The sequence below is a fragment of the Sturnira hondurensis genome, unplaced genomic scaffold (genome assembly GCF_014824575.4).
Source record: "Sturnira hondurensis isolate 20B ecotype Veracruz unplaced genomic scaffold, ASM1482457v3 Scaffold0006413, whole genome shotgun sequence".
NCBI classification, from domain to species: Eukaryota; Metazoa; Chordata; class Mammalia; order Chiroptera; family Phyllostomidae; genus Sturnira; species Sturnira hondurensis.
Window position 1 is genome coordinate 22,210,972 of NW_028079044.1, and position 21,405 is coordinate 22,232,376.

At 38.1% G+C, this 21,405-nt stretch overlaps 1 protein-coding gene across 1 annotated transcript in view; it reads right to left on the minus strand.

Annotated features, from left to right (window-relative positions):
• KATNAL1 (katanin catalytic subunit A1 like 1) overlaps nt 1–21,405 on the minus strand; it is a 135,133-nt gene that overhangs the window by 40,177 nt on the left and 73,551 nt on the right. Inside the window, exon 4 of the mRNA XM_037048221.1 lies at nt 10,340–10,508. Coding sequence (XP_036904116.1) covers nt 10,340–10,508 — 169 coding nt within the window. The remainder of the gene's footprint in view (nt 1–10,339; nt 10,509–21,405) is intronic.

Below are 21,405 nucleotides of genomic sequence, written 5' to 3' on the forward strand. Positions count from 1 at the left end.
AACTGAGGATGAAGAATTTACTGGGACGAGGAAAGTGACTCTTCAGAAGACACAGCAACGTAGAAATTGAAGAAGCAATGTAGATACTTCTGATGTTGACAGTGACAAAGATTTCTTAGCCTTCTATGATGCATAAATATTGGTATATAAAATGGTATATAAAATTGGTATATAAAATATACCAATTACTGGTATATAAAATTTCTTGAACCTCGTATTTGTTCTTTTGTTTTCTAATTATTTGTTACATAAAATTTCTTGTACAAAAATATGCTCAAAAATAAATGCTAAAATTCCTTTAGAATAAAAAAACCCAAGTATCTAAATATAAATAAATAAAACAATTGAGGACTTTCAGCCAAAATGGAGGCATAGATAGACACACTTTGCCTCCTCGCACAACCAAAAGAAGGGCAACGACAAATTTAAAAACAAAAATAACCAAAACTGACAGAAAAATTGAGCTGTATGGAAGTCTGACAACCAGGCAGTTAAATAAGAAACATTCATCCGGACCGGTAGGGGTGGAGATGGGCAGCTGGGATGGAGAGAACTCGTGGCAATGTGACAGTTGACAGACCAGGAGAGGCAGCAACTGGCAGAGCAGGCAAGCCCACATTTGTGTGCAGAAAAACCTGAGGAACAACTGGGAAGCGAGACAGACTACATAACCCAGGTTCCAGTACAGGGAAATAAAGCCTCAAAACCTCTGACTGAAAAAACCTGTGGGGGTTGAGGTGGCAGGAGAAACTCCCAGCCTCACAGGAGAGTTCACTGGAGAGACCCACAGGGTCTTAGAACATACACAAACCCACCCACCTGGGAATCAGCACCAGAAGGACCCAATTTCCTTTTCAGGTAGCAGGGAAAGTGACTGCAAGCCTAGTGAAAGCTGAGCAAGCAGCCTTGTTTCCTCTCAGACCCCTCCCCCACATAGAGTGCCACAACACAGCAACATTGGTTGCCCCTCCCTGGAGAATACCTAAGGCTCTACCTCTTACTACATAACAGGAGTGCAGAGACAAAAAAAATGGCCCAATGAAAGAATAGATCAAGGCTCCAAAAAAAATACAACTAAGCAATGAAGAGAGAACCAACCTGTAAGATGTAGAGTCCAAACCACTGGTAATCAGGATGCTCAAAGAAATGATTGAGTATGGTCATAAAATAGAGGAAAAAGTGAAAGCTATGAAAAGTGAAATAAAGGAAAACATACAGGGAACCAACAGTGAAGGGAAGGAAACTGGGACTCAAATCAACGATGTGGACCAGAAGGAAGAAAGAAACATTCAACTGGAACAGAATGAAGAAACAAATTCAAAAAGATGAGGTTAGACTTAGGAATCTCTGGGACTCCTTTATACATTCCAACATCCAAATCATAGGGGTGCCAGAAGGAGAACAACAGCAAGAAATTGAAAACTTATTTGAAAACATAATAAAGTTCTCCTTCATTCTGTAACAAAAACAAAGGAAATAGACTTCCAGGAAGTCCAGGAAGCTCAGAGAGTCCCACAGAAGCTGGACTCAAGGAAGCACACACCAGGTATATCATAATTACGTTACTCAAGATTAAAGATAAGGAGAGAATCTTAAAAGCAGCAAGAGAAATGGAGACAGTTACCTACCAAGGAGTTCCCATTAGACTATCAGCTGATTTCTCAAAAGAGACCTTACAGGCAAGAAGGGGCTGGAAAGAAGTATTCCAAGTCATGAAAGGCAAGGACCTACATCCAAGATTGCTCTATCCAGCAAAGCTCTCATTTAGAATGGAAGGGCAGAGAAAGTGCTTCCCAGATAAGGTCAAGTTAAAGGAGTTCATCATCACCAAGCCTTTATTTTATGAAATGTTAAAGGGACTTATCTAAGAAAAAGATGATGATCAAACATATAAACTTTAAAATGACAACAATCTCACACCTATCAACAACTGAACTTACAAAAAACAAAATGAACTAAGTAAACATCTAGAACAAGAACAGATTGACAGAAATAGAGATCACATGGAGAGTTATCAGTGAGGAGGGGGAGGGGGATGAATGGGGGTAAAGTATAGAGAATAAAAAGCATAAATGGTAGATACAAAATAGAGAGGGAGAGGTTATGAACAGTTTGGGAAAGGGAGAAACCAAAGAAGTTATATGTATGACCCATGGACATGAACTAAAGGTGGGGGAATGATAGTGGGAGGAAGCAGTAAGGCAGAGGGGAGTAAAGGGGAGAAAAAATGGGACAACTGTAATAGCATAATAAAAAATACATTAAAATAGATAAATAAATAAATAAATAAATTACTGAATTAAAAGACAAAAGGTTTTTTCCCCAACCATTTGGACCAAAAATATGGGTGCATATTAGACACACCAAGATACAATATTTACTCCTTAGAAATCAGCAAATGCTACAAATCAGTGCTTGATTTATTGTTAACTGTCTAGACTTAAGAAAGTAACAAGGAAAATATTAATAAAGCAGATGAAACTTCAAAGCAGGATTCCCCAACCTCTGAGTCCTGGACCAGTACAGGTCAAGGCCTGTTAGGAACCAGGCCCCACAGCAGCAGGTGAGCCTGCATGTAGTGCACTTGACTCATCCTGAAACCATCCCCTTCCCCTGCCACATAACCCCCGTCTGCTGCGGTCCATGGAAAAACTGTCTTCCATGAAAAGCGTCCCTGGTGCCTAAAAGGTTGGGGACCGCTGCTTTCAAGTGTCTCATTTCTAGTTGTTACATTGTAAATAGCACAAAAAATTAAGAAAATACCTTTTCAGTATTTGAAAATTATCTGAGTCATCAAAATTGAAGTGAGTACTATACGACTGAAGTTCCAACACGTTTCTGTTGTTTTACTTTCATCTTATTCACAAAGACAAATTATCAACCAACATTAATGGCAGAACAACATTCCTATTCATCTGTCCATTGCAAGGCCATTAATTGGCTACAGATGCAAGGGTTGAGCAAAGGCATCCTGTGAGAGTCCACTGACTCTAGAGTATTGTATATTTAATGTTTTGTAAATTACATGCTACACATTCTTTGTATCAGTTAAATGTATGAAAAACTGATGTGAGAATATGTATTTGTGTGTGTATAACATACACACTTTTATTTTTCAGAAAAAGTTATTAATCATTTCCCAATATACTAGTGGTTGGATGATCATCATTCATCAAATAGTACCCTTGTAATTTATGTACTTTCCTTTATCAAAAAAATTTTACAGTCACTGTTCATGTGTATAACCACCGACCAACAGCTCTCAAAGAATACTCCAATCCAGTCTATAACATCCCTTCATTTCAGGCATTCCTAGACTTACTCAAGAAGAAAAATATTCAAAAATGCCCATGTTACATGTATTTCAGTGAAATTAAGTCCTCTAAGTTTAATACCTTTAAATTAATTCTATAAATATAATTTATCACACTTTTATCTGAATTCTCCTTAAAAATAAATACAGCTTTCATCATAAGATCATAATGGAAGCACAGCTCATTTCACTGAGAATTAACCATAAAGCTATAGTCTTAAAAATATTTGAGAATCAGAGTTGAATGAATTAAATTTATTTTTGGTTACAACACAAAAACATTTCTTCTGCTATCTAGTATTTTATAAACTATCCCTTTTAAATAAAAAAAAATGCATCTGTTACTTCTATGTATATTTCTCTACTGACTCTAAGCTTAAATAATAAAGTAATATATAGCAAATTTTCCCAGGTACATTCAAATAAGACTGAAAAATATAGTTGTAAAGGTTAATTTATTCATCTGATTCCCTCTAGTCAATAGGAAAATAATCAGCTTTCAGCCAGGAGGCACACTTTATTAAAATTTATATTCCTAGATGCTAGAAGTATTACACAAAGTATGCACTTAAGGTATGTTAAGTAAATGGAGAGCAACAAACTGGCCGATGGTAACTCTAGGCATCAGGAGTGAAAAACTATAAAGACAGAAAAACACATCACTATACAAAGTAATTCTTACTTAATGAAGAACAGTATTTTTAAACTTGGACCAAACTTGAAGTCTGTCAGCATTTTTAAAAAGAAGAAGAAAAAAGATTAATCACTTTCAGAAAATGAACTGGTACTTGTAAGAAGTATTTGTGAGAAATGAAAATAGAATAGGAAGCCTTTTCAAACAGGAAGCTGTATAGCATAAGGACTAAAAGCTTAGATATTGGAGTTAGAGTTTATATCCTAGTTCCATCATATACTTCAGTTATGACTTTGATGCCTCAGTTTCTTCATACATAGGACAGGGAAAAGAATGCCAAGTTCACAGAAATTTTCAGGAATTAAATAAGCAATAAATTATAAAACAATGTTTTATATATGTTCACACGACTAAATTTTTTCTCAAAATAATACTGTCCTTACTATGAGCATTGCACTCTAAACTTTCTAGTCTATTCCATATGATCTCACCTTTAACTGGAACATAATCAACAAAAGAAAAAAGCAAACAAAATATAACCAGAGACATTGAAATTAAGAACAATCTAACAATAGCCATAGGGCAGAGGGGAGGGCACAATGCGGGGAAGGGTTTTCAGGAACTACTATTCTATTTCATTTTTTTTAAAGCTAGCTGCGACACACAAAACTGATTTTGAAAAGCCAACAACACTGGGGACTACAATATCTCTGAGGATCCTTCCAATATTCATTTTCAAATTAGCTTTCAATGGCAGTGCGTATCTGTCAATTTCACCTAAATTACTTCAAACTCTCTCACAGCCTTCAGTGAGTTTAAGAGACTCTAGATTCTAATGAATATTTTATTGTTTATGATAATCATAATTAAGTACACCTTTCACATTCTAATAAAGTTCCCATGAGCTTTTTTAAAAATTGTAGTCCCTTCATTTCCTGAGTCACTTATTATATGCTTGTGTATACTAGCTAATGATCTAAAATGAATTTATTATCTTGTGTCATGGTCCCGAGTCTTAAAGATGCTGCTGTACTACCATTCACCTTAATAGATGTAAAAAAAATGTGAAGACACGAGAAATTATAGATCTTGCCCAAGATTCCCGGGACCTTTGGACTTTTAGTTTAGTGCTGTGAGCCGGATGATAAAGCAGCAGCCACAGATGGCACCTTTCCTCGAGACAGTGAACCTGTGTAGGCCCTTTTTGAAGTTTTTTACATATACTGCCATAATTCCTGAAAATGTCTGTGAACTCAGCATTACTGTCAAACAAATGCAGTTTTGTTTTGTTTTGTTTTCAATAATAAAGGGCTTACTTTCCAGTGACATATAGCTTTCTGAGTACTTAGACATCAATGAAAAAATTGCTAAGATTTAAAAAATTATTTGGAACTTTTCATGGGAAAAACAATTTTCAATCCCCAGAATAATTTATTCGACATTCAACAAATGCTTTCTGATTGTTTTCTTCTTTGCTTAACAATCACATTTTAAAATCAACATTGACTTAATTGTTGACTTAATCAACAATGACTTAATCAACATTGGGATTCTTTTAAATCCAATCCAGATTTTTAACCTAGTTTGGTAGAGATGCTGCATAATATGAAAAGTCCTACAATGAGGAGAAAAAAGATCTGTGACTTCCCTAATTCCCCTCCAAGCTCCATTCCTTAGTCTATGACCCTGGGCAGGTTTATATAGCTCTCTGGACCTCAGTCTCTTCATTTGTAAAATGGGGGTAACACAAGTCCAGACCTCATGGGGCTGTTTTCATGAATTACTGCCTAATCACTCTGAATGGTGTCTAACAGGGAAGCACCCATAACCAAGGTCCTGCTCTTGTTTATGTGAAATTAAGGAAAGACTGAAAGTTCCTCACCCAGTTCTAAAAATTCACCTGAAAGCTACTAGCAGAGTAATAGATAGATTTTACTACTACTTTATTCTCTAAAATGCAAACCAAGACATCAAATTTACAACTAAACTATAGAACAGTCATCACTCAGAACTTTCAGATATCAAGCTGAATGCAAGTGCTACAACTCAGGAATTGAAGAAGAAACTACATTGATTGAGACTGATAGGAGGGACAGAGACATGGAACAGACTGATCCTACACCCATGTGTGCTGAGTAAAAATAAGGATAGCTATCTCAGGAGTGAAGGATCCCAGCCCCACACCAGGGACCCCAGCCCAAGGTTCCAGTGCCAGGAAGAGAAGTCTCCATAACTTCTGGCTATAAAAACCAGAGGGCACTGAGGCTATAACTGCTAAACTCCCTGGCAGTTCTTCATAAAGGGTCCATGCACGGACTTACACAGGCTCACTTCCTTTGAGCTCCAGTATGGGGTCAGCAGACTGAAATATATCAGAGGCATACAGGGAAAAACTAAATTGCCCAGCATCAGGGCAAGAGCTGGGAGTAGCTTTCTCCCAGACAGAAGTGCTAGCAGAGGCCACTAGTCCTTTTCTGAGCTCTCCCCGAACACAGCCACTTAGTCAGCAGGCAGGTGCCATATCTGAGACTCCATCCACCTGGCTTACATAGTTTGCCCCTCCCTGGTGATTCCCTGAGTTCCTGCCCTATCCAACATTCAGGCCCACTCAAGCTGTTTCCAGTGGCTTTCCCATATGAATATATTGTCTTGGCCCAATCAGATTTTCCTAAATTCTCTCAAACAAAAACATCTGGCTTCAGAGAACCCCATACCTCTTGCTAAGTTGCCCCAGGCTTGGCACTAGCAGCAGCCAGCCTTGGTTCACTGCTTGGTATTGCCTGGGAACCTACTACTCCAGCACAAATAGCAGCCATTTGCAGACTGCTTTGTAGCTTATGCTGTGTGACCCCAAGGAGAATACAGGTGGTGGCTGACCTTGAACATACCAAGAACAATCAAGACTCAACTAAAACACAAGTGTGTATACAACCCACACAGTGGGCACACCTTCAGTACTCATCTTGGGTAATAGAGGAGGCTGTGCTGCTATACCTTACAGGACAGCTACTACTGCATATCAGGCCATTCTAACAAGCCTGGGAGACATAGCAGCTCTACCTAACACATAGAAACAAACACAGGGAGGCTGCCAAAATGAGGAAACAAAGAAACATGGCCCAAATGAAAGAACAGAACAGAACTCCAGAAAAAGAACTAAACAAAATGGAGGCAAGCAATCTACTAGATGAAGAAATCAAAACACTGGTTATAAGGATGTTCAATGGATTTAGTGAGAAAGTCAACAGCATAAAAAAGATCCAGTCAGAAGTGAAAGATACACTAAATTGAAATGAGCAATTTACAGGGAATCAACAGTATAATGGATGAAGCCAAGAATCAAATCAGCAATTTCAATACAAGGAAGCAAAAGACACCAATCAGAACAGCAAAAAGTAACAAGAATCCAAAGAAATGAGGACAGTGTGAGGAGCCTTTAGGACAACTTCAAGTGTACCAACATTTACATCATGGGGTGCAGGAGAGAAGAGAAAGAGGAAGAAATTAGAAACCTATTTGAAAAAATTATGACAGAAGACTTCCCTAACTTGGTGAAGGAAACAGACATACAAGTCCAGGAAGCACACAGAGTACCAAACAAGATGAACCCAAAGGGAGCCACACCAAGACACATCATAATTTAAATGCCAAAGGTTAAATAGAAAGAGAAAATCTTAAGAGCAGCAAGAGAAAAGTAGTTATTTACCTACAAGGGAGCTCCCATAAGACTGTTATCTTATTTCTCCAAAGAAATTTTGCAGGCCAGAAAGAAACATTCAGAGTGATGAAAAGCAAGGACCTACAACCAAGATAACTCTATCCAGCAAAGCTATCATTTAGAATCAAAGGACAGATAAACAGCTTCCCAGATAAGAAAAAGCTAAAGGAGTTCATCAGCACAAAATCAGCATTATATAAAATGTTAAAATGTCTTCTTTAAGAAGAAGATCAAAAATAAAAATAATAAAATGGCAATAAATACATATCTACCAACAAGTGAATCTAAAAAAAAAAACTAAACAAACAAGCAGAAGAGACACAGAATCATAGATACAGGGAAAGTTTTGATGGCTGCCAGTTGGGAGGGAGGTTGAGGGGATGGGTGAAAAAAGTGAAGGGATTTAGTACAAATTGATAATTACATAATAGTCATGGCAGCATAAAGTCACTGGAAATAGAGTAGCCAAAGAACATATATGCATGACCCATGGACATGGACAACAGTGTGGGGATTGCTTAAGGGATCAGGGCAAGACTGAGCTGAGTGGAGAAAAGGGGAAAACTGGAACAACTGCAATAGCATAATCAATAATATATAATTTAAAAAATAAAAATAAGGTTAGCTGCACTAAATGAAGAACAGAGTAAGGAACAAAGGTGATACATAATACACAGATTTTAAAGTATCCATTTATGTGGCTTTTGATAATAAGGGAGAATCAGTTCAATTTTATCAGCAGGAAAAATTAATGTAGTAAGTATTCCTCACAATCCTGAAAAGGATCTGAAATAGAATCACTCACTTTTTTATGGCATGTAGCTCCAACAAATTACAGAATAATCTAATTCACTTGCACTATCCTAGTGAGTTAGAGTGGTAGAATATGTCTTGAATCTAGTATTTCATGAATTGAACTACTCAGTGTGCTTGTGTTCAAGATGTTGAAGTAGGCAGACATGGCTCACCTCTTTGCACAACCATATCAAAATTACAACTAAAATATAGAACAACCATTACTCAAGAACGTCAGAAATCGAGGTGAATGGAAGTCTCACTAATATGGAACTGAAGAAACCACATCCATCCAGACTGGTAGGAAGGGTGCAGATGTGGAACAGGTTGGCTCCACACCCATGCAGATAAAAATTCAGGAGGGATATCTAGGGAGCCAGGAGTACCAGACCCACACCAGCCACCCCCCCACACACACACCAGACCCCCCCACCAGGATTCCAGTGCCAGAAGATAAGTCCCCACAACTTCTGACTGCAAAAACCAGAGAATATTGAGTTGGTGGAGGAGACTGCTACAGCCCTAAGAATTTCCTCTTGGGAAACCCACATGCAGACCCACCCACTCAGACTCACTCCCTCTGAGCTCCAGCACCAATGGTATATAGGGAGAGACTTAAGTGTCTGGCATCGGGGTGAGCAGAGCTCATTGTCCTTTTGCTCAACCCTCCCACCATAGAGCCAATAGGCTGGTGCCATCATCTGAGATGCCAGCAACCTGGCTAACACTGTGACAACCACATTGGAGATCCACAGATGCTCCACCACACCCAATTTATGGGCCCACCCAAGCTGCTTTTCCATAAAAAGGGCTGGTCTTGGCTCCTAAATCCTATCAAGCAAGCAACAGCTGGCTACAGTGAGCCTGAGCAGCAGTCAGATTAGAATCACAGATAGGCTGCACCTGGGAATTTCCAAGCCCAGAACAAGCAGCAGCCGTATCAGACTGCTCTACTGCTTAGGCAAGGTGCACAGGGCAAAACACAGGTGGGGACTACTGATCTTTGCCTGCATCACCTGGGAAACGCCAGGGTCAACACAACCAATGGACAGCTACAGACCACATCGGAGCACCACCACCCTGCTCCTGCACAGCTGACCCTCTGCGGATGTCGGTGGTCAGTGGTCACAGCCAGTCCTTGCAGGCGACTGGCCTGGCTACATCCCTCCCCTTGATCTGCCAACAGCAACCAAGGCTCCACTACAACAAGAAGGTTTACTCAACACACATGGAGAGCACACCCTGAGTACACAGTTTGGGTGACAGGAGAGGCTATGCCACTGGACCCTACAGGACACCAGCTACATTAAGGCCACACTCCCCAAGACATGGAGTCAGAACAGCTCTACCAAAATGAGGAGGCAAAGAAACATGGCCCAAATGAAAGAACAGATCAAAACTCCAGAAAAACACTTAAAAATGGTGATATGCAATCTAGCAGATGCAGAATTCAAAACACTGGAATAAGGATGCTTAAGGAACTTAGTGAGGACCTCAGCAACATAAAAAAGACCCAGTCAGAATGAAGGATACACTAACTGAAATAAAGAACAACTCACAGGGAAACAACTGTACAATAGATGAAGCCAAGAATCAAATCAATGATTTGGAACATAAGGAAGCAAAAAACATCCGTGTAGAACAAGAAGAAAAAAAATCCAAAAAAATTAGGATTTAAAAATATAACTTCAGAACTTCAGGTTCTGAAGTTACTGGCATTGCCGAATGGTCTTTGAAATACAAAGAAAACACAGCTTTTAAATTTAGACCTTTTTTTAATCTCTTCTACATCAAAACCAGAATATTCTGAAAAGCCAATAAAAGTTATAATATGCACCAAAGGCCTTCCAGTGAGTGAGTTAGAAAGAGATAATCTTGCCTTTTCATCTTTCCCTCTTGCTTTACAATCCTTGTCCCTACTTGTGGAGGGTTTCTCATTCTTCGATATAGGATGTGCTCGGCCTACAGGTCCCCGGGCTCCTGCTCCTGGCATTTCTTTCCTCAGAGGTTTTACTTCTCGATTGGGACGCCTTATCTGAGGTGGAGCTCTGACAAGAAAAGTAAAATAAACGTTAATCAAAGGCAAAGGTATTTCAATACTACCTTAGTCAACAAAACGATTAAGTCAAGAAGGACAGAACAATCATAAAACAATCTATTTCCCCCTTTTGCTAATTCATGGCCATATTGATTAGATCAGTTTTTAAAAGTGATTTTCTTTAAAATATACTGATTAATACAGCTATTAAATACATATAAATGACAATATTATAGCAGCAATTATCTTATAAAAATAACTATCAATCACCAACAAAGGGCAACACAAACTATTCCCATCTAATCATCTTAATAGGGTAATGGAAAATCCATTAAGTTTATTCATTACTGTCCTAAACTAAGAATAAGTAACAAACAAAAAAGAACAGCCCTNTCATGGCCATATTGATTAGATCAGTTTTTAAAAGTGATTTTCTTTAAAATATACTGATTAATACAGCTATTAAATACATATAAATGACAATATTATAGCAGCAATTATCTTATAAAAATAACTATCAATCACCAACAAAGGGCAACACAAACTATTCCCATCTAATCATCTTAATAGGGTAATGGAAAATCCCATTAAGTTTATTCATTACTGTCCTAAACCAAGAATAAGTAACAAACAAAAAAGAACAGCCCTGGCCAAGTAGCTCAATAGAGCATCACCCCGATACACCAAGGTTGCGGGTTCGATCACCCATCAGAGGACATACAAGAATCAACCAATGAGTGCATAAATCAGTGGAACAAGTTAATATTTCTCTCTCCCCTGTCTTCCTTTCTCTCTCTAAATTTTTTAAAAAAGGAGTGGGGTGTTATTTTTTTTAAAAAAGAACATCATAAAAGCTGAAATGACAAGAATTAAAAATATGTCTATTTGCAGTTTACTTTTTTTTGCAATATAATGCTTTTCTCTGATTCTGTACTGGAAAATCCAACATTTCATTAATAAATTACAAATGGCAGGACTCAAAAATCAAATCTTATAAACAAAGTAACTTATTTAAAAAATATTATTCATGTTTTGAAGGGGTCAAAAATCACAGGATCCTTCAGATTATACATGTCCCTAAATGTGAATCAAGAATTTTGATGACTATGAATGGTAATGGACATTAATGAGACTTATTTTGACCATTTTGCAATATATAGAAATAATGAATCATTACATTGTACTCCTGAAACTAATATGTTATGCCAGTAATATCTCATTAAAATTTTTTGATGACTATATAAATGTAACAATGCACACAAAGTGGCATATTTTGTTTCAGTTAATGTGAAAAATGTCCACTTCAAATAGCAAAATTTTGAGGTTACTCAGCACAGTATTATCTCTATGGGTGTTGGAGGTGCTCTATCACTATGTGTGTAATCTTTTTCCTTGAACCATCTCTGCCTGTTTCCATATCTCTTCTCTCTGCAGCCCTTCAGATCCCATATGTATATTCCTTTTTCGCCAATTGGACACTTCTATTATTATGCCCTTTCCAGTTTCATGCTTTTAATTCACTAATTCATCGTGAAGCTTCTCTTCCTGGTACTAGAAAAAGTGACAAATGTATACAACACAATTGAACACAGCAAAACAGGTAACTGGATAAAAAACCAGGAGGGTTGCAAATTTCAATAAAAAAAAAAGGAAAAATACTGACAACATATTGCAGGTCTAATGTATTATCTTCAGTTTGTTGGAATTAGACCACTACATGAACCTGCTAAGCATAGAGAGGCTGGCAGAATCTGTACCAAGGGGGACCCCCAAAAGCCTGGAATTATATTCTGGAGGATGGGCCCCTTGTAGAACAGGCTCTCCCCCCTAGGTGAGTAGTCTAGTAACCCATCTGTATCAGTGTACCAGCTGGCATTGTTGTGAGAGGCTGCATTTGGCTTCAGTGAATTATTTTTGAAGATTCTTTCAAAGTGTTTGTCCATTTCAGGATGGGTAATTTACAAGCACACCAGCCCATTCTTCACTGAGTATTCAGCAGTTTTTGACCAAATCCAGCAGGATCCCCATACCCCACCCTCCCTATTCACCCAATCTTGCCCTGAGCAATTTTTTTTTGTTGTTTTCCTGGACGAAAAAAGTCTTCAATGGGAAACGTTTTGCTGACGTGGAGGTGAAACAAAAAAGGCAGAAGCACTAAAAGGCATCAAAACCAACAAGTTCAGAACCTGTTTTGAGCAGTGGAAAAACGTCTGAACAGGTGTATTGCAATAAACTGAGAGTACTCTGAAGGTGACTGAAGTTTAAACATGTAAGAATAAATACATGATTTTTATATATAAATTCCATTTTTTGGTGGCCCCGCTTTGTATGTCTAACTATGAGGTTCCCACACACTGACAGCTGAACCCTGGGAGTCCATTCAAACAGTGGTGTACTGAACACCCATTAGGAGGCATTCAGCCTCTGCTGTGCTAGGCCCTCAGAGGAGAGACAAAGATGAAGATGCAATGGTGTTAAAGAAATCCACAGGGAAGGAACTAGAAAATAGTGTACAGTAAACTGATTATAAGGCATTTTCAAATGTAAAGGTATTATTATATTATTGGTTCCAGTGCATTATTAGTCTTTAAGCATACTGCCAATAAAAGAAAAGTGTGATGAGACTGGTAAAAAATAAAAAACTAAAAATGTTACACTGCTCTATTCTTAGCATTTCACTGCAACCACTGTTTTTTGACTGGTTTGTTTTAATGAAGGATAGATTGTTTATATATATCCTGCCTGTTTCCAGGATATATATATATATATATATATATATATATATATATATATATATAATGTATCAATGCCTTTCTGGAACCCAATTCAGGGGTATGACCAATAATAAGACAACCACCTCCTCCACACAGAACACAGGCAAGTTTGGTCTGTCATCTCTGCACCTGTTTAAACAGTCTGTCATTGTTTATGGTCCTGCCCTTGGGACACATAGCCAGCCTGGAGCCCATGCTCACTAGCAGCAGTCCCAACCACATGCCCACACCCAGGCCTCATGGTCAGGGTAGAGAATCCTGAAGCACAGCTGCCACCTCCCCAGACAGTGCTCCCCTTTAGCATGGTCTGTCGGGGCTGCTGAGGAGGCACAGGTAGTCCTTGGGCACCCTACCAGCTCAGGGAGGCTGTGTTGTCAGAAACTGATTTCAAAGCTCCTGCACAGCCTGCATGCCTAGGGTTTGCTGCTGCTGACCTGCCCTACCACTCAGTACTCTGATGGGCTCAGACACAGTCTGAGTGAAATTGCTCAAGAAGCCACATGTGCCATCTGTGGCCAGTCCCATCTCACAGAAACTGGGCCTGTGCCTGATGAGTCTTCAGTTCCATCTCACCGCAGCTGGATGTTAACATTTGTAACAGACTGTCAGCTTCCCAAAGGACAACCTTGATTCTGGTCTGAACACCACCGTCTAGGAGTGCACCACTGCACAATGTCATGCTTCAAATTAAGGACTCAGTGACAGCTTCCAGGCTCTGTAACACCTATGTCTCAAGGCTTTTACTGATCTCTTTTTAAAAAGAGACTCTAGTATGGTTACAAAACATTATCAACCTCCATCTGAATGGTCAAAGACTGACAATGTACCAGCTTATACTGTTTCAAATATAGAGAATAACTCACAGAGATCTGAAGATAAAAGACTAGAGTGTCTACACTGTGCTCAGTCCTGCTTGAAGACATTTCCCTGTAGGAATGGGAAATGTCTTATCATATGCAAATAAACCTGATTTCCTCCAAAATCCAGTACTTCCTCTTTCTAAGCTGTACTATTAAATGTCAAATTTTAAGTAAATGTTCTCATCAGCATTGCTTGTAAGCACCTGGAAACAACCCAAATGTCGAGTATCAGACTACAGAAATAAAGTCCTGTACGTTCACATAATGGGATACTGTGTTCACAACATAGCTTACAGCTTACACAATGACAAAGCATGAATCTCAGGACCACCACCTCAAGGGAAAAACACAGGTTCAAAGAACATGCAGTGTAATTCCAAATAAAACAGGATGCTATTTGGGATACAAATGTATATGTTAAAATGTAAAGAAAGGCAAGGGAGCCCTGGCTGGTGTAGCTCAGTGGATTGAGCCCAGGCCTGCGAACCACACAATCGAGGTTCGATTCCCAGTCAGGGCACAGGCCTGGGTTGCAGGCCAGTTCCCAGCAGGGGACTCACGAGAGGCAACCATACATTAATATTTCTCTCCTTCTCTCCTTCCCTTCCTCTCTAAAGATAAATAAATAAAATCTTTAAAAAAATAAAGATAAAAAAAAAGAAAGTCAAGGGAATTATAAACTCCAAATACAAGGTAGTGTCAACTATGACAGGGGAGGAAATGGAATAGGATGCAGAGGAGACCACAGGGGAACTTCAAAGGTACCAGCAAAGTCCTTTATCTTAAACTCCAAGGTGAATATACAGATGCTAGCATATTGTGACACCTTATACCTTACACAAATTTTAATGTTCATATTATCTACTCATAATATGAACATATGAAGAGTAGTTAATAAAACTAAAATATGATTATCTACAACAACACTAAGACATTTCAGCACCTAAAAATGAAATTATAGGGTTGCTACAAAGTTTCCAGCATGTTCTAGAAACACTCATGTTCTAGTGATGTGGACTCCAAGTACCCAGCCTCAGATGAACCTACTGCACCACTACCTGGCCAATCTCCGGAGAAGACTGGACTACACAAATAGGACTCTCCGACTCACAGTGCCGCGCCACAATTCCTGAAGTCAAAGCAAAAGGGTCCTCTGTGACGGTATCTTCATGCTATGCCATGTTAACAAATAGGGTCTAAGATCTATCACATTTTTCTCTAATTGCTCTATAAGCTCCTTTCTAAAAATTCCATCTATTGAGCTCTTCAATTTCTTCTAGCTTTCTGCTTAATGATTACTCTAAACAACTTGATTTTACCTATTTTACTCTAAACCAGTCAGAACAACAAGAAGAAAAAAGACTCCAAAAAAATGAAGACAATGTAAGCAGCTTCTGGGACAACTTCAAGCAATTCAACAACATTCACATAATAGGGATAACAAAAGAAGAAGAGAAAGATCAAGAAATCAGAAATCTATTTGTAAAAAATAATGAAAGAAAACTTCTCTAAGTTGCTGAGGGAAATATACAAGCATATGCAGGAAGCAGAGAGTTCCAAACAAGATGGATGCCAAAAGACCCACACCAAGACACATCATAATTAAAATGCCAAAGGTTAAAGATAAAGAGAGACTCATAAATGTAGCAAGAGAAAGCACATAGTTACCTACAGGGATTTCCCATAAAGCTGTCTGCTGATTTCTCAAAAGAAACTTTGCAGGCTAGAAGGGATTGGCAAGAAATATTCAAAGTCATGAGAAGCAGAGAACTACAGCCAACACTGCTCTACCCAGCAAAGCTATCATTTAGAATTGAAGGGCAAATATGCAGCTTCCCAGCAAGAAAAAAACTGAAGGAGTTCATCATCACCAAACCATTATTATATGAAAAGATAAAAGGACTTATTTAAGAAAAAAATGAAAATGAAAACCATGAGCAATAAAATGGCAACATATACATATCTATCAACAACTGAATTTAAAAAACAAACTTAGCAAACAAGAAGGCTAGAGACAGAATCATGGATATGTAGAAGGCTTTGATGGGTGCCAGAATCAGGACATGTTGGAGGGAAATGGATAAGAGGTGAGAGGATTAAGTAGTATAAATAGGTAATTATAGACTAGCCATGGGGAAGAAAAATACAGCATAGGAAATAGAGCAGCCAAAGAACCTAACCATGACTCATGGACTGAACAATGGTGTGGGGATTGCCTGAGGGAGTAGGGGCTTCTAGGTAGAGGGTGCAAAGGGTTAATAATCAGGACAACTGTAATAGCATAATCAATAAAATATATTTTTAAAAGAAAATAAATAAAAATAAATAAAAAATATCATGAGGCAAAAAAAACAAAGCTTAAATAGAAATTAAAGGACCTATGATGTGAAATAAACATTAATGATTAAGAACTTTAGTGTCTACTGTCATCAAATAGGTAACTGCTATTTTTTCAAATCAGTATATATTTATGGTTTACTTAATTAGTACAGGAACTATGCTGGATGCTATACTGACATAAAAATGTTGTAGCACTATCCCTACCTTCAGAGAAAGAGCATGGACACCTGGTGTCAGCATTAGAGTTAGAACCCTAAGACCTGGGTGCCCTTTTCCCCAGGTTACCAATTACCTGTTACACAGGCAAATCACTTACCATCTACAGGCCTCATGTGCTTCCTCTGTAAATGGAGATGGATACTTCACAGAATTTTTTAAATTTCTTTTTCACTAAGATATTACATATATATAGTAAAATGCACATATATTAACTACACAACTCAATACATTTTCATACCATATAACCACAGGGAGATCAAGATGGGACATTTCCCAATAGCCCAGAAAGGTTTTCATGGTCCTTCTTAGTAAATTATCAGCCCCTAAAGATAATCACTATTCTGACCTTACTATCAAAGATTAGGTTTGCCCGTTCTAGTTTCATGTAGATGTAATTCTATAGTACATACTCTGTCTGGTTTCTTTCTTTCAACATTAGCACTGTATGGGAGAAGATACTTGCAATAATAATTCTGATAAGGGGTTAATTTCCAAGATATATAAAGAACTTATACAAATCCACACCATTAGACAAACAATCCAATTAAAAATGGGCAAAGGACATAAACAGACATTTCTGCAAAGAGGACATATAGATAGCCAAGTATTAAAAATATTCAACATCATTAATCATCAGAGAGATGCAAATTAAAACCACAATGAGATATCACCTCACACCCCTCAGAATGGCCATCATCAATAAATCCACAAACAACAAGTTTCAGTGAGGATGTGGAGAAAAGGGCACTTTCGTACACTGTTGGTGGGAATGCAGTGCAGCCACTGTAGAAACAGTACTCAGTTACCTCAAAAAATTAAAAATGGAACTGCTTTTTGGCCCAGTAATTGCNAATCCAATTAAAAATGGGCAAAGGACATAAACAGACATTTCTGCAAAGAGGACATATAGATAGCCAAGTATTAAAAATATTCAACATCATTAATCATCAGAGAGATGCAAATTAAAACCACAATGAGATATCACCTCACACCCCTCAGAATAAATAAATAAATCCACAAACAACAAGTTTCAGTGAGGATGTGGAGAAAAGGGCACTTTTGTACACTGTTGGTGGGAATGCAGTGCAGCCACTGTAGAAACAGTATTCAGTTACCTCAAAAAATTAAAAATGGAACTGCTTTTTGGCCCAGTAATTGCACTTCTGGGAATATATATACTAAGAAACCAAAAACACTAACTTGAAACCACACATCCTTATGTTCACTGCAGTGTTATTTACAACAGCCAAGATTTAGAAGCAGCCCAAGTGCCCATTTATAAATGTGTGGATAAAAAAGCTGTAGCATATTTATTTACACAATGGAATGCTATTCAGCCATAAAAGAAAAGGAAATCTTACTTTTTATCACAGCATGAATGGACATGGAGACTATTATGCTAAGTGAAATATGCCAGTTAGAGAAAGACAAATACCATATAACCTCATTTACTTATGGAATCTAATGAATAAAATAACCTAATGAACAAGAAAGAAACAGAGGCATGGACACATGGAACAGACTGACAGCTGTCGGAGGGGTGGAGGGAGGACTGGATAAAAGGTGATGGGATTAGCCAAAAACATACATATGTAACACAAAGCCACAGACAACACTGTCATGATAGCCAGAGGGGAAGGGGATGGGTATAGGTGGAAATTGGCAAAGGGGAAAAAAGTGGGCACAGAAATAGAAATTGCCTGGGACAACAGGTGCATGATGCAGTGTGCAGATGATGTTTTCTTGAGTTGTACACTTGAAACCTGTATGGTTTTGCAAACCAATGTCATCCCAATAAATTCAACTTAAAAAAAAATTACCTGTGAATGCATCGATGTTCCTAAGGACAGCATTAATTTATCTTTCATCAGTGCTGTGCAGTATTCTACTGCATAAACATACTACAGCTTATCTACCTTACTGTCGAAGAACACTTTAATTATTTTGTTTGAGGTTATTATTAAAGCTTCTTTGAATATGGGGAATATGTTCATGATAAACCTAAGTATTCATTTCTTTGGAGTATATACTGGGACTGGAATTGCTGGATCACAGAGTATACGGAAGATTAGTTTTTGTATATATAGCCAGTTTTCCAAAGTGGTGATGCCATTTAATACTTCCACCAACAGTGTCTGAATGCCACCTGTTCTGTTGTAGCCATTTTGGAAGGAGAGTAATGGTGTCTCGTTGTGGCATTGCTTTGCCTTCTCTGAATGACTTATGAATGTTGAACACCTTTCCAACGGTATGCTTATTGGCCATGTGAATATCTTCTTTTGTAGAAGATCTATTGCAGTTGTTAGTCCATTCTCTTTTCAATTAGGTTATCTGATTTTTTTCTTATTGATTTATTGATTGTTGTTCCTTACAGGCATATCTCAGAGGTATTGTAGGTTTGATCCAGACCACTGCAACAAAGTAAATATCAAAATAAAACAAGTCACTCAAATTTTTAGGTTTCCCGGTGCACACAAAAGTTATGTTTACACTATACTATAGTCTACTAAGTACGCAATAGTATTAAGTCTAAAAAACTATATCATATCTTCATTAAGAAATACTTTTTTGCTAAAAAATGCCAACCATCATCTGAGTCTTCAGTGTGTCAATCTTTTTGCTGGTAGAAGCTCTTCCCTCAATGTTGATGGCTGGTGACTAATCAGGGTGGTGGTTGCTGAAGGCTGGGTTGACTGTGGCAATTGCTTAAACCAAGATAATGAGGTTTGCCACTTCGACTGACTCTCCCTTTCATGGCCAATTTCTCTGTAGCATGTGACGCTGCCTGATGGCATTTTACCCACAATCAATCCGCCCTCTCTGCTGATGCTTTATGAACTAAGTTCATGTAATATTCTAAATCCTTCATTGCCATTTCAAAAGTCTTCACAGCATATTCACCAGGAGTAGATTCCACCTCAAGAAACCACTCCCTGTGCTCATCCTTAAGAAGCAACTCCTCATCCATTAAAGTTTTAGCATGGAAGTACAGCAATTCAGTAACATCTTCAGGATCCACTTCTAAATTCTAATTCTCTTGCTATTTCCACATCTGCAGTTACTTCTTCCACTGATGTCTAGCATCCCTTAGTCATCCATTAGGGTTGGAATCAACTCCTTTCAAAATCCTGTTAATGCTGATATCTTGCCCTCTTCCCATGATCGCAAATGTTCTTAATGGTTTGGTAAATCTTTTCCAGAAGGTTTTCAATTTATTAGTCCCAGATGCGTAAGAAGAGCCACTACCTATACCAGCTATAGCCTTTCAAAATGTATTTTTTAAACAGTATGACTTAAAAGTTGAAACTACTCCTTGGTCCAGGGGCTGCAATGAATGTTATGTTAGAAAGCATGGAAACAACATTATTCTCATACATCTCCATCAGAGCTCTTGGGTGACCAGGTGAACTGTTAATGAGCAGTAATATTTTGAAAAGAATCTTTTTTCTGAGCAGGTCTCAATAGTGGGCTTAAAATACTCAGTAAACCATATTATAAACAGTTGTGCTGTCATCCAGCCTTTCCTGTTCCATTTATACTCACAGGCAGAGTAGATTTAGCATAATTTTTAAGGGCCCTAATATTTTGGGAATGGTAAATGAGCTTAGGCTTCAATTTAAAGTCCCCAGCTGCATTAGCTCCTAACAGGAGAGTCAACCTGTCCTTGGATGCTTTGAAGCCAGACACTGACTTCTCCTCTCTAGCTATGAGAAGCCTCTATGGCATTCTCTTGCATTTAGGCTGTTTCCCCTACACTGCAAATCTATTGTTGATGTATCAACCATTCCATTAATTATCTCAGCCAGATCTTCTGGATCACTTGCTAATAATGCATCTACATCAGCACTCGCTGTGCTTCACACCTTGCACTTTCATGTTTGGAGACAGCTTCTTTCCTTAAACCTTATGAACCAACCTCTGCTAGCTTCTAACTTTTCTTCTGCAGCTTCTTTAACTCTCTCAGACTTCCTAGAATTTAAGAGAGTTAGGGCCCTGTTCTGTCTTAGGCTTTGGCTTAAGGGAACGTTGTAGCTGGTTTGATCTTCTATCTAGACTCCTAAAACAGTCTCCACATCAACAATAAGGCTATTTCACTTTCTTATCATGCATATGTTTGGTGAAGTAGCACTTTTAACTTTCCTCCAAGAACTTTTCTTTTGCATTCACAACTTGGTTACTTGGCACAAAAGGACTAGTTTTAAGCTTATCTCAACTTTCAGCATGCCTTTCTCACTAAGCTTAATCATTTCTAGCTTTTGGTTTAAATTGAAAGATATGTGACTCTTCTTTTCACTAGAACATTTACAGGCCACTGGAGGGTTATTAATTAGCCTAACTTCAATATTGTTGTGTCACAGGGAATAGGGAGGATAAAGCAGGGTACAAGTTTGGGGTTAGTGGAAAGGTCAGAACACACACATTTATCAATGAAATTCGCTCTCTACATGGGCACAGTTCATGGAGTCTGAAAACAATTAGAATAGTAGCATCAAAGATCACTGATCACGGATCACAATAACAAATACAGTAATACAAAAGTCTGAAATATTTCGAGAACTACCAAAATGTGACATAGAGACTGAAGTGAACAAAAGTTGGGAAAATGCACTGATCAATTTGCTCAATGTAGAGTTGCCATAAACCCTGAATTGATTTTAAAAACGCAATTATCTGTAAAGCACAATAAAATGAGATGTCTTGTATATATTCCAGA